At 42.9% G+C, this 10,854-nt stretch overlaps 2 protein-coding genes across 2 annotated transcripts; both read left to right on the plus strand.

The window, feature by feature from the left end:
* The first annotated feature begins 284 nt into the window (after nucleotides 1-284).
* Nucleotides 285-1,608, plus strand: LOC139374222 (interleukin-17A-like). The gene is made up of 3 exons (XM_071115250.1): nucleotides 285-317; nucleotides 842-1,017; nucleotides 1,377-1,608. Exons 1-3 carry the CDS (start codon nucleotides 285-287, stop codon nucleotides 1,606-1,608), a joined length of 441 nt encoding a protein of 146 aa, XP_070971351.1.
* Nucleotides 1,609-8,363: 6,755 nt separating this feature from the next.
* Nucleotides 8,364-9,687, plus strand: LOC139374223 (interleukin-17A-like). Its single transcript, XM_071115251.1, has 3 exons — nucleotides 8,364-8,396; nucleotides 8,921-9,096; nucleotides 9,456-9,687. Exons 1-3 carry the CDS (start codon nucleotides 8,364-8,366, stop codon nucleotides 9,685-9,687), a joined length of 441 nt encoding a protein of 146 aa, XP_070971352.1.
* The last annotated feature ends 1,167 nt before the right edge of the window (nucleotides 9,688-10,854 follow it).

Raw genomic sequence — 10,854 nt, forward strand, 5'->3', positions numbered from 1 at the left:
AATTTTGTAATTTGGGTGAACTTTAACACCTTTTTGCGTGGTGTTTCCACACCGAAGGCGCCTGGAAGTAGATTTAGTGATAAGGCAAACTATTTCAGATCTGCAGAATCCCCCTTTGTTTCAAATGGTCTACAAACAGGTCAGGTCAGAGATATCATCTCATTTTTGATCCGTTTTCCATATTACGTGCAGATTTTCCACTCAAGGCATTCAGATAAATACTTCACACCCGGAGAAAGAAGTTCGACATAAAAACGTGACGGATAGACAGACAGAGATCAGAGATGGAGCTCAAAAGCAACGTGTCGAAGTACCTGGTGAGTATGACAGTCAGCGTGTGATAGAGCTACTACTAATGTTTTTTTGTTATACTGAAAATTGTATGTAACAATTGATTACATTTGTCAGAAACTCTTATCGAGAGCATTTAAGGTTCATTCAAAGGCACGTCCAAAGATGTTTCACCTACTCGGCTCAATGATTCAAAATGGCAACCTTTCGGTTATTGGCCCAACACTAACCACTAGGCTACTAGCTGCCTAATAAGGATGACCAGACATGTACTTATTTGCCATACTTTTTTTGCCATGTACTTGTGATGTGCTAATTAATTTATCTCATAAACGAAAAACTCTTTGGTTGCATCATCTCTTATGTATTTATTAGTACAGTGCAGAGTCACATCCGATTTGGACAATTTTATTAATTTAATTGATCTAAATAAAATTAAATAGAACCGTTTCTGTCCAATGGTTTTTGTTTAGCCTGTTTGTGCTTAAGTTTCAGCACTGTTCATTTGTTAGATAACTTCTAACATATTTACTTGTATTTCCATCCTCAGGTTGTGTGCTGTGTGTCTGTGCTGCTGGACCTGACCATGGCGAAAGGAATGAAGGTGACAAATGAGAGGTGTAACGAAACACTGATCATCCCTTCAGACTTCTACAAGATTCCCACAGACGAATCAGAGGGAAATGGGAACATTCACACACGCTCTCTGTCACCCTGGACCTGGAAGTGAGTTACATTTACATAATATAGCAGACACTCTTATCCAGAGTGACTTACAGGAGCAATTAGGGTTAAGTGTCTTGCTCAAGGACAATTGACAGATTTTTCAACTAGTCGGCTCAGGGATTTGAACCAGCGACTTTTCAGTTACTGGACCAATGCTCGTAACCGCTAGGCTACCTACTGCAAATTTACATTAACACACACACTACAGTATTTGATACTGACCTTGAATTGACCTTGATCTGAGTTATGTGACTGTCTTACAATCTTAATACAAGCTCTATGTAAAGCCTGTGAATACTATCCGTAGGTTTAAATATTTGTTGTTGATTTATTTTCTTCTCTCTCTGTTTAATCTCTAGAAGCACTACAGTGGAGAACCGTATTCCTCCGACCATGTGGGAGGCCGAGTGCAGCTCTATGTACTGTGTCTACCCCACCAACAGAAGCCAGTACATGCGCTACAGGCAGAACTCTGTACCTATCTACCAGCAGGTCATGGTACTCTACACTTCAGCCACCAGGAAGTGCTACAGCGCCTCCTTCCTGTCTGTGGCCGTGGGGTGCACCTGTGCCTGGGCAAGGACTACTTGATGTAGCCTGCAGTACACTACATCTATGGCCTTACTTTGTTTGGTTATTCATTTAATTCAATCCAAATGTAATGTATTTTAATTTAAAGTAACTAGGGAGGTCCAACATTTGTTAATCCCACTAAGCAGAAGAATTGACTGTGAATAGTTGAGTAGAATTCAAGAAAAAGATCCCCATTGACATATGTTCTATTTGAGCAATAAAAACATTTTTAAAACCCAATTGTCTTAAACCTTTTGAAATATATTATTTTTTGAAGTAGAATAGAATGTCCAGTCCATTGGCTGTCACAGGCTAGAAATCGTGTGTGTGGTGTACTGATTCAAAGAAACCTTCAGATGAAATTTCGGGAATATAATTCATTATAGGGCTAATAGATTGAAGTTAGTATCATATCATCAAACTTTTGACTGGTACTGCATCACATACATACTGCATTCTTGCATCACAAGACAGTAGCTCATTGACTACTGTCGCCATTTCCGGTCACAACTTGCAGACTTGTTTACGTGTTGCTGTGCGTTTTGTGCGTTTTGTTGCCAACCTTACTTTGCTACCTGACAACTTTACGGTTTTTACTTTTTAATTACCATTCATATTTTGGGTTTTTTCCATTCAACTTTTTCACTCCGGACGCTTTATCTGGACATGGTTCGTCAGGACCTCCAACAGCCGAAGCTAAGTAGTAACATTAACATGATGCCTTCTAATTGCAGTCGCTGTATATAACAGCTGTACTGTAATATACAGGAGAACGATCGCCTTACGGCGAAGATAGCTGTGTTGCAAGCCCAGCTTCAGACGCAATCACTGTGCAAGGGTAATTTCAGTGTAGGAAAGGATGAAACAGCGTCTGTGCCACCAGTAAGTACAGATAGTAACGTTAGTATAAATCCCCTCGCACGGTCCCCGCAGCCGGACAACTTTGTCATGGTTTCTGGAGGGAAATGCTGTAGGAATGCTCAACCTGTGTCGCTCATTCAGCCGACAGAAACTTTCAACCGGTTTTCCCCATTAAGCAGTGAGTCGGAGTCTGAGGCCGAGCCTTCTCTTGTCTCAGACCCCGTAACGGGAGGAGGAGAGACGCTGAAGCTTCCCACCATTAGCTCTGACAAATTGAAAACCCTAGTCATTGGCGACTCCATTACCCGCAGTATTAGACTTAAAACGAATCATCCAGCGATCATACACTGTTTACCAGGAGGCAGGGCTACCGGCGTTAAGGCTAATCTGAAGATGGTGCTGGCAAAGATAAAACTGGCGAGTGTAGAGAGTATAGAGATATTGTTATCCACGTCGGCACCAACGATGTTAGGATGAAACAGTCAGAGGTCACCAAGCGCAACATAGCTTCAGCGTGTAAATCAGCTAGAAAGATGTGTCGGCATCGAGTAATTGTCTCTGGCCCCCTCCCAGTTAGGGGGAGTGATGAGCTCTACAGCAGTCTCACAACTCAATCTCTGGTTGAAAACTGTTTTCTGCCCCTCCCAAAAGATAGAATTTGTAGATAATTGGCCCTCTTTCTGGGACTCACCCACAAACAGGACCAAGCCTGGCCTGCTGAGGAGTGACGAACTCCATCCTAGCTGGAGGGGTGCTCTCATCTTATCTATCAACATAGACAGGGCTCTAACTCCTCTAGCTTCACAATGAAATAGGGTGCAACATTTGTCCAACATGTCTCTGGACCCACTCACTGTCACAGTCATACTCTGGACCTAGTTTAGTCCCATGGAATAAATGTTGTGGATCTTAATGTTTTTCCTCATAATCCTGGACTATCGGACCACCATTTTATTACGTTTGCAATTGCAACAAATAATCTACTCAGACCCCAACCAAGGAGCATCAAAAGTCATGCTATAAATTCACAGACAACACAAAGATTCCTTGATGCCCTTCCAGACTCCCTCTGCCTACCCAAGGACGCCAGAGGACAAAAATCAGTTAACCACCTAACTGAGGAACTCAATTTAACCTTGCGCAATACCCTAGATGCAGTTGCACCCCTAAAAACGAAAAACATTTCTCATAAGAAACTAGCTCCCTGGTATACAGAAAATACCCAAGCTCTGATGCAAGCTTCCAGAAAATTGGAACGGAAATGGCGCCACACCAAACTGGAAGTCTTCCGACTAGCTTGGAAAGACAGTACCGTGCAGTATCGAAGAGCCCTTACTGCTGCTCGATCGTCCTAATTTTCCAACTTAATTGAGGAAAATAAGAACATTCCGAAATGTATTTTTGATACTGTCGCAAAGCTAACTAAAAAGCAGCATTCCCCAAGTGAGGATGGCTTTCACTTCAGCAGTAATAAATTCATGAACTTCTTTGAGGAAAAGATCATGATTATTAGAAAGCTATCAGACTCCTCTTTAAATCTAGGTATTCCTTCAAAGCTCAGTTGTCCTGAGTCTGTACAACTCTGTCAGGGCCTAGGATCAAGAGAGACACTCAAGTGTTTTGATTAAAATAATCATGGCCTCTAAACCTTCAAGCTGCATACTGGACCCTATTCCAACTAAACTACTGAAAGAGCTGCTTCCTGTGCTTGGCCCTCCTATGTTGAACATAATAAACGGCTCTCTATGTGTACCAAACTCACTAAACTCACTAAAAGTGGCAGTAATAAAGCCTCTCTTGAAAAAGCTAAACCTTGACCCAGAAAATATAAAAAACCATCGGCCTATAGCGAATCTTCCAATCCTCTCAACATTTTTAGAAAAGGCTGTTGCGCAGCAACTCACTTCCTTCCTGAAGACAAACAATGTATACGAAATGCTTCAGTCTGGTTTTAGACCCCATCATAGCACTGAGACTGCACTTGTGAAGGTGGTAAATCACCTTTTAATGGCATCAGACAGAGGCTCTGCATCTGTCCTCGTGCTCCTAGACCTTAGTGCTGCTTTTGATACCATCGATCACCACATTCTTTTGGAGAGATTGGAAACCCAAATTGGTCTACACGGACAAGTTCTGGCCTGGTTTAGATCTTATCTGTCGGAAAGATATCAGTTTGTCTCTGTGAATGGTTTGTCCTCTGACAAATCAACCACTATTGTTTTCACTATATACACTGCTCAAAAAAATAAAGGGTTAAACAACACAATGTAACTCCAAGTCAATCACACTTCTGTGAAATCAAACTGTCCACTTAGGAAGCAACACTGATTGACAATAAATTCCACATGCTGTTGTGCAAATGGAATAGACAACAGGTGGAAATTATAGGCAATTAGCAAGACACCCCCAATAAAGGAGTGGTTCTGCAGGTGGTGACCACAGACCACTTCTCAGTTCCTATGCTTCCTGGCTGAGGTTTTGGTCACTTTTGAATGCTGGCGGTGCTTTCACTCTAGTGGTAGCATGAGACGGAGTCCACAACCCACACAAGTGGCTCAGGTAGTGCAGCTCATCCAGGATGGCACATCAATGTGAGCTGTGGCAAGAAGGTTTGCTGTGTCTGTCAGCGTAGTGTCCAGAGCATGGAGGCGCTACCAGGAGACAGGCCAGTACATCAGGAGACGTGGAGGAGGCCGTAGGAGGGCAACAACCCAGAAGTAGGACCGCTACCTCCGCCTTTGTGCAAGGAGGAGCAGGAGGAGCACTGCCAGAGCCCTGCAAAATGACCTCCAGCAGGCCACAAATGTGCATGTGTCTGTTCAAACAGTCAGAAACAGACTCCATGAGGGTGGTATGAGGGCCCGACATCCACAGGTGGGGGTTGTGTTTACAGCCCAACACCGTGCAGGACGTTTGGCATTTGCCAGAGAACACCAAGATTGGCAAATTCGCCACTGGCGCCCTGTGCTCTTCACAGATGAAAGCAGGTTCACACTGAGCACATGTGACAGACGTGACAGAGTCTGGAGACGCCGTGGAGAACGTTCTGCTGCCTGCAACATCCTCCAGCATGACCGGTTTGGCGGTGGGTCAGTCATGGTGTGGGGTGGCATTTCTTTGGGGGGCCGCACAGCCCTCCATGTGCTCGCCAGAGGTAGCCTGACTGCCATTAGGTACCGAGATGAGATCCTCAGACCCCTTGTGAGACCATATGCTGGTGCGGTTGGCCCTGGGTTCCTCCTAATGCAAGACAATGCTAGACCTCATGTGGCTGGAGTGTTTCTGCAGTTCCTGCAAGAGGAAGGCATTGATGCTATGGACTGGCCCGCCCATTCCCCAGACCTGAATCCAATTGAGCACATCTGGGACATCATGTCTCGCTCCATCCACCAACGCTACGTTGCACCACAGACTGTCCAGCAGTTGGCGGATGCTTTAGTCCAGGTCTGGGAGGAGATCCCTCAGGAGACCATCCACCACCTCATCAGGAGCAGGCCCAGGCGTTGTAGGGAGGTCATACAGGCACGTGGAGGCCACACACACTACTGAGCCTCATTTTGACTTGTTTTAAGGACATTACATCAAAGTTGGATCAGCCTGTAGTGTGGTTTTCCACTTTAATTTTGAGTGTGACTCCAAATCCAGACCTCCATGGGTTGATAAATTTGATTTCCATTGATAATTTTTGTGTGATTTTGTTGTCAGCACATTCAACTATGTAAAGAAAAAAGTATTTAATAAGAATATTTTGTTCATTCAGATCTAGGATGTGTTATTTTATTGTTCCCTTTATTTTTTTGAGCAGTGTATTTTACATCTTGGGGATGTCATTCAAAAACATAATGTTTACTGTCAGTGCTATGCGGATGACACGCAGCTGTACATTTCAATGAAACATGGTGAAGCCCCAAAATTGACCTCACTAGAAGCCTGTGTTTCAGACATAAGGAAGTGGATGGCTGCAAACTTTCTACTTTTAAACTCAGACAAAATAGAGATGCTTGTTCTAGGTCCCAAGAAACAAAGAGATCTTCTGTTGAATCTGACAATTAATCTTAATGGTTGTACAGTCGTCTCAAATAAAACTGTGAAGGACCTCGGCGTTACTCTGGACCCTGATCTCTCTTTTGACGAACATATCAAGACTGTTTCAAGGACAGCTTTTTTTACATCTACGTAACATTGCAAAAATCAGAAACTTTCTGTTCAAAAATGATGCAGAAAAATTAATCCATGCTTTTGTTACTGCTAGGTTAGACTACTGCAATGTTCTACTTTCCGGCTACCTGGATAAAGCACTAAATACACTTTTCTGTTAGTGCTAAATACGGCTGCTAGAATCCTGACTAGAACCAAAGAATTTGATCATATTACTCCAGTGCTAGTTTCCCTACACTGGCTTCTGTCAAGGCTAGGGCTGATTTCAAGGTTTTACTGCTAACCTACAAAGCATTACATGGGCTTGCTCCTACCTATCTCTCTGATTTGGTCCTGCCATACATACCTACACATACGCTACAGTCACAAGACGCAGGCCTCCTAATTGTCCCTAGAATTTCCAAGCAAACAGCTGGAGGCAGGGCTTTCTCCTATAGAGCTCCATTTTTATGGAATGGTCTGCCTACCCATGTGAGAGACGCAAACTCGGTCTCAACCTTTAAGTCTTTACTGAAGACTCATCTCTTCAGTGGGTCATATGATTGAGTGTAGTCTGGCCCAGGAGTGTGAAGGTGAACGCAAAGGCTCTGGAGCAACAAACCGCCCTTGCTGTCTCTGCCTGGCCGGTTCCCCTCTTTCTTTTATTACAGGGGCTGAGTCACTGGCTTACTGGTGCTCTTTCATGCCGTCCCTAGGAGGGGTGCGTCACTTGAGTGGGTTGAGTCACTGATGTGATCTTCCTGTCTGGGTTTGCGCCCCCCACTTGGGTTGTGCCGTGGCAGAGATCTTTGTGGGCTATACTCGGCCTTGTCTCAGGATGGTAAGTTGGTGGTTGAAGATAACCTTCTAGTGGTGTGGGGGCTGTGCTTTGGCAAAGTGGGTGGGGTTATATCCTTCCTTTTTGGCCCTGTCCGGATGGGGCCTCAGTGTCTCCTGACCCCTCCTGTCTAAGCCTCCAGTATTTATGCTGCAGTAGTTTATGTGTCCTCCAATTTACTCAAATGATGTCAATTAGTCTATCAGACGCTTCTAAAGCCATGACATCATCTGGAATTTTCCAAGCTGTTTAAATTTACAGTTAACTTAGTGTAGACTTCTGACCCACTGGAATTGTGAGACTGTGAATTATAAGTGAAATAATCTGTCTGGAAACAATTGATGGAATAATTAATTGTGTCATGCCCAAAGTAGATGTCCTAAATTACTTGACAAAAATATAGTTTGTTAACAATACATTTGTGGAGTGGTTGAAAAATGAGTTTTAATGACTCCAACCTAAGTGTATGTAAACTTCTGACTTCAAATGTATAAGTGACTAATGCTGATATTTGTACTAGGTCTTGAACGTGATTTGTGCCACAAATGCAAAACAAATTACCATATCGAAACAGTGCAGGGAAACTAAACCTAAGTATGAATTGCTGTGATACTCTGTCTATTGACACTTACAGGGTAAGGAAACCCATATGTAATTTTGTAATTTGGGTGAACTTTAACACCTTTTTGCGTGGTGTTTCCACACCGAAGGCGCCTGGAAGTAGATTTAGTGATAAGGCAAACTATTTCAGATCTGCAGAATCCCCCTTTGTTTCAAATGGTCTACAAACAGGTCAGGTCAGAGATATCATCTCATTTTTGATCCGTTTTCCATATTACGTGCAGATTTTCCACTCAAGGCATTCAGATAAATACTTCACACCCGGAGAAAGAAGTTCGACATAAAAACGTGACGGATAGACAGACAGAGATCAGAGATGGAGCTCAAAAGCAACGTGTCGAAGTACCTGGTGAGTATGACAGTCAGCGTGTGATAGAGCTACTACTAATGTTTTTTTGTTATACTGAAAATTGTATGTAACAATTGATTACATTTGTCAGAAACTCTTATCGAGAGCATTTAAGGTTCATTCAAAGGCACGTCCAAAGATGTTTCACCTACTCGGCTCAATGATTCAAAATGGCAACCTTTCGGTTATTGGCCCAACACTAACCACTAGGCTACTAGCTGCCTAATAAGGATGACCAGACATGTACTTATTTGCCATACTTTTTTTGCCATGTACTTGTGATGTGCTAATTAATTTATCTCATAAACGAAAAACTCTTTGGTTGCATCATCTCTTATGTATTTATTAGTACAGTGCAGAGTCACATCCGATTTGGACAATTTTATTAATTTAATTGATCTAAATAAAATTAAATAGAACCGTTTCTGTCCAATGGTTTTTGTTTAGCCTGTTTGTGCTTAAGTTTCAGCACTGTTCATTTGTTAGATAACTTCTAACATATTTACTTGTATTTCCATCCTCAGGTTGTGTGCTGTGTGTCTGTGCTGCTGGACCTGACCATGGCGAAAGGAATGAAGGTGACAAATGAGAGGTGTAACGAAACACTGATCATCCCTTCAGACTTCTACAAGATTCCCACAGACGAATCAGAGGGAAATGGGAACATTCACACACGCTCTCTGTCACCCTGGACCTGGAAGTGAGTTACATTTACATAATATAGCAGACACTCTTATCCAGAGTGACTTACAGGAGCAATTAGGGTTAAGTGTCTTGCTCAAGGACAATTGACAGATTTTTCAACTAGTCGGCTCAGGGATTTGAACCAGCGACTTTTCAGTTACTGGACCAATGCTCGTAACCGCTAGGCTACCTACTGCAAATTTACATTAACACACACACTACAGTATTTGATACTGACCTTGAATTGACCTTGATCTGAGTTATGTGACTGTCTTACAATCTTAATACAAGCTCTATGTAAAGCCTGTGAATACTATCCGTAGGTTTAAATATTTGTTGTTGATTTATTTTCTTCTCTCTCTGTTTAATCTCTAGAAGCACTACAGTGGAGAACCGTATTCCTCCGACCATGTGGGAGGCCGAGTGCAGCTCTATGTACTGTGTCTACCCCACCAACAGAAGCCAGTACATGCGCTACAGGCAGAACTCTGTACCTATCTACCAGCAGGTCATGGTACTCTACACTTCAGCCACCAGGAAGTGCTACAGCGCCTCCTTCCTGTCTGTGGCCGTGGGGTGCACCTGTGCCTGGGCAAGGACTACTTGATGTAGCCTGCAGTACACTACATCTATGGCCTTACTTTGTTTGGTTATTCATTTAATTCAATCCAAATGTAATGTATTTTAATTTAAAGTAACTAGGGAGGTCCAACATTTGTTAATCCCACTAAGCAGAAGAATTGACTGTGAATAGTTGAGTAGAATTCAAGAAAAAGATCCCCATTGACATATGTTCTATTTGAGCAATAAAAACATTTTTAAAACCCAATTGTCTTAAACCTTTTGAAATATATTATTTTTTGAAGTAGAATAGAATGTCCAGTCCATTGGCTGTCACAGGCTAGAAATCGTGTGTGTGGTGTACTGATTCAAAGAAACCTTCAGATGAAATTTCGGGAATATAATTCATTATAGGGCTAATAGATTGAAGTTAGTATCATATCATCAAACTTTTGACTGGTACTGCATCACATACATACTGCATTCTTGCATCACAAGACAGTAGCTCATTGACTACTGTCGCCATTTCCGGTCACAACTTGCAGACTTGTTTACGTGTTGCTGTGCGTTTTGTGCGTTTTGTTGCCAACCTTACTTTGCTACCTGACAACTTTACGGTTTTTACTTTTTAATTACCATTCATATTTTGGGTTTTTTCCATTCAACTTTTTCACTCCGGACGCTTTATCTGGACATGGTTCGTCAGGACCTCCAACAGCCGAAGCTAAGTAGTAACATTAACATGATGCCTTCTAATTGCAGTCGCTGTATATAACAGCTGTACTGTAATATACAGGAGAACGATCGCCTTACGGCGAAGATAGCTGTGTTGCAAGCCCAGCTTCAGACGCAATCACTGTGCAAGGGTAATTTCAGTGTAGGAAAGGATGAAACAGCGTCTGTGCCACCAGTAAGTACAGATAGTAACGTTAGTATAAATCCCCTCGCACGGTCCCCGCAGCCGGACAACTTTGTCATGGTTTCTGGAGGGAAATGCTGTAGGAATGCTCAACCTGTGTCGCTCATTCAGCCGACAGAAACTTTCAACCGGTTTTCCCCATTAAGCAGTGAGTCGGAGTCTGAGGCCGAGCCTTCTCTTGTCTCAGACCCCGTAACGGGAGGAGGAGAGACGCTGAAGCTTCCCACCATTAGCTCTGACAAATTGAAAACCCTAGTCATTGGCGACTCCATTACCCGCAGTATTAGACTTAAA

This window comes from Oncorhynchus clarkii, chromosome 19 (genome assembly GCF_045791955.1).
Source record: "Oncorhynchus clarkii lewisi isolate Uvic-CL-2024 chromosome 19, UVic_Ocla_1.0, whole genome shotgun sequence".
Lineage (NCBI taxonomy): Eukaryota > Metazoa > Chordata > Actinopteri > Salmoniformes > Salmonidae > Oncorhynchus > Oncorhynchus clarkii.

Bases quoted from the DNA above. Each gene is read 5' to 3' on its own strand.
- LOC139374222 (XM_071115250.1), top strand. From the start codon at position 285: ATGGAGCTCAAAAGCAACGTGTCGAAGTACCTG. The intron at 318-841 runs GTGAGTATGACA...TTCCATCCTCAG, and splicing joins GCAACGTGTCGAAGTACCTG to GTTGTGTGCTGTGTGTCTGT. The intron at 1,018-1,376 runs GTGAGTTACATT...TTTAATCTCTAG, and splicing joins CTGTCACCCTGGACCTGGAA to AAGCACTACAGTGGAGAACC.
- LOC139374223 (XM_071115251.1), top strand. From the start codon at position 8,364: ATGGAGCTCAAAAGCAACGTGTCGAAGTACCTG. The intron at 8,397-8,920 runs GTGAGTATGACA...TTCCATCCTCAG, and splicing joins GCAACGTGTCGAAGTACCTG to GTTGTGTGCTGTGTGTCTGT. The intron at 9,097-9,455 runs GTGAGTTACATT...TTTAATCTCTAG, and splicing joins CTGTCACCCTGGACCTGGAA to AAGCACTACAGTGGAGAACC.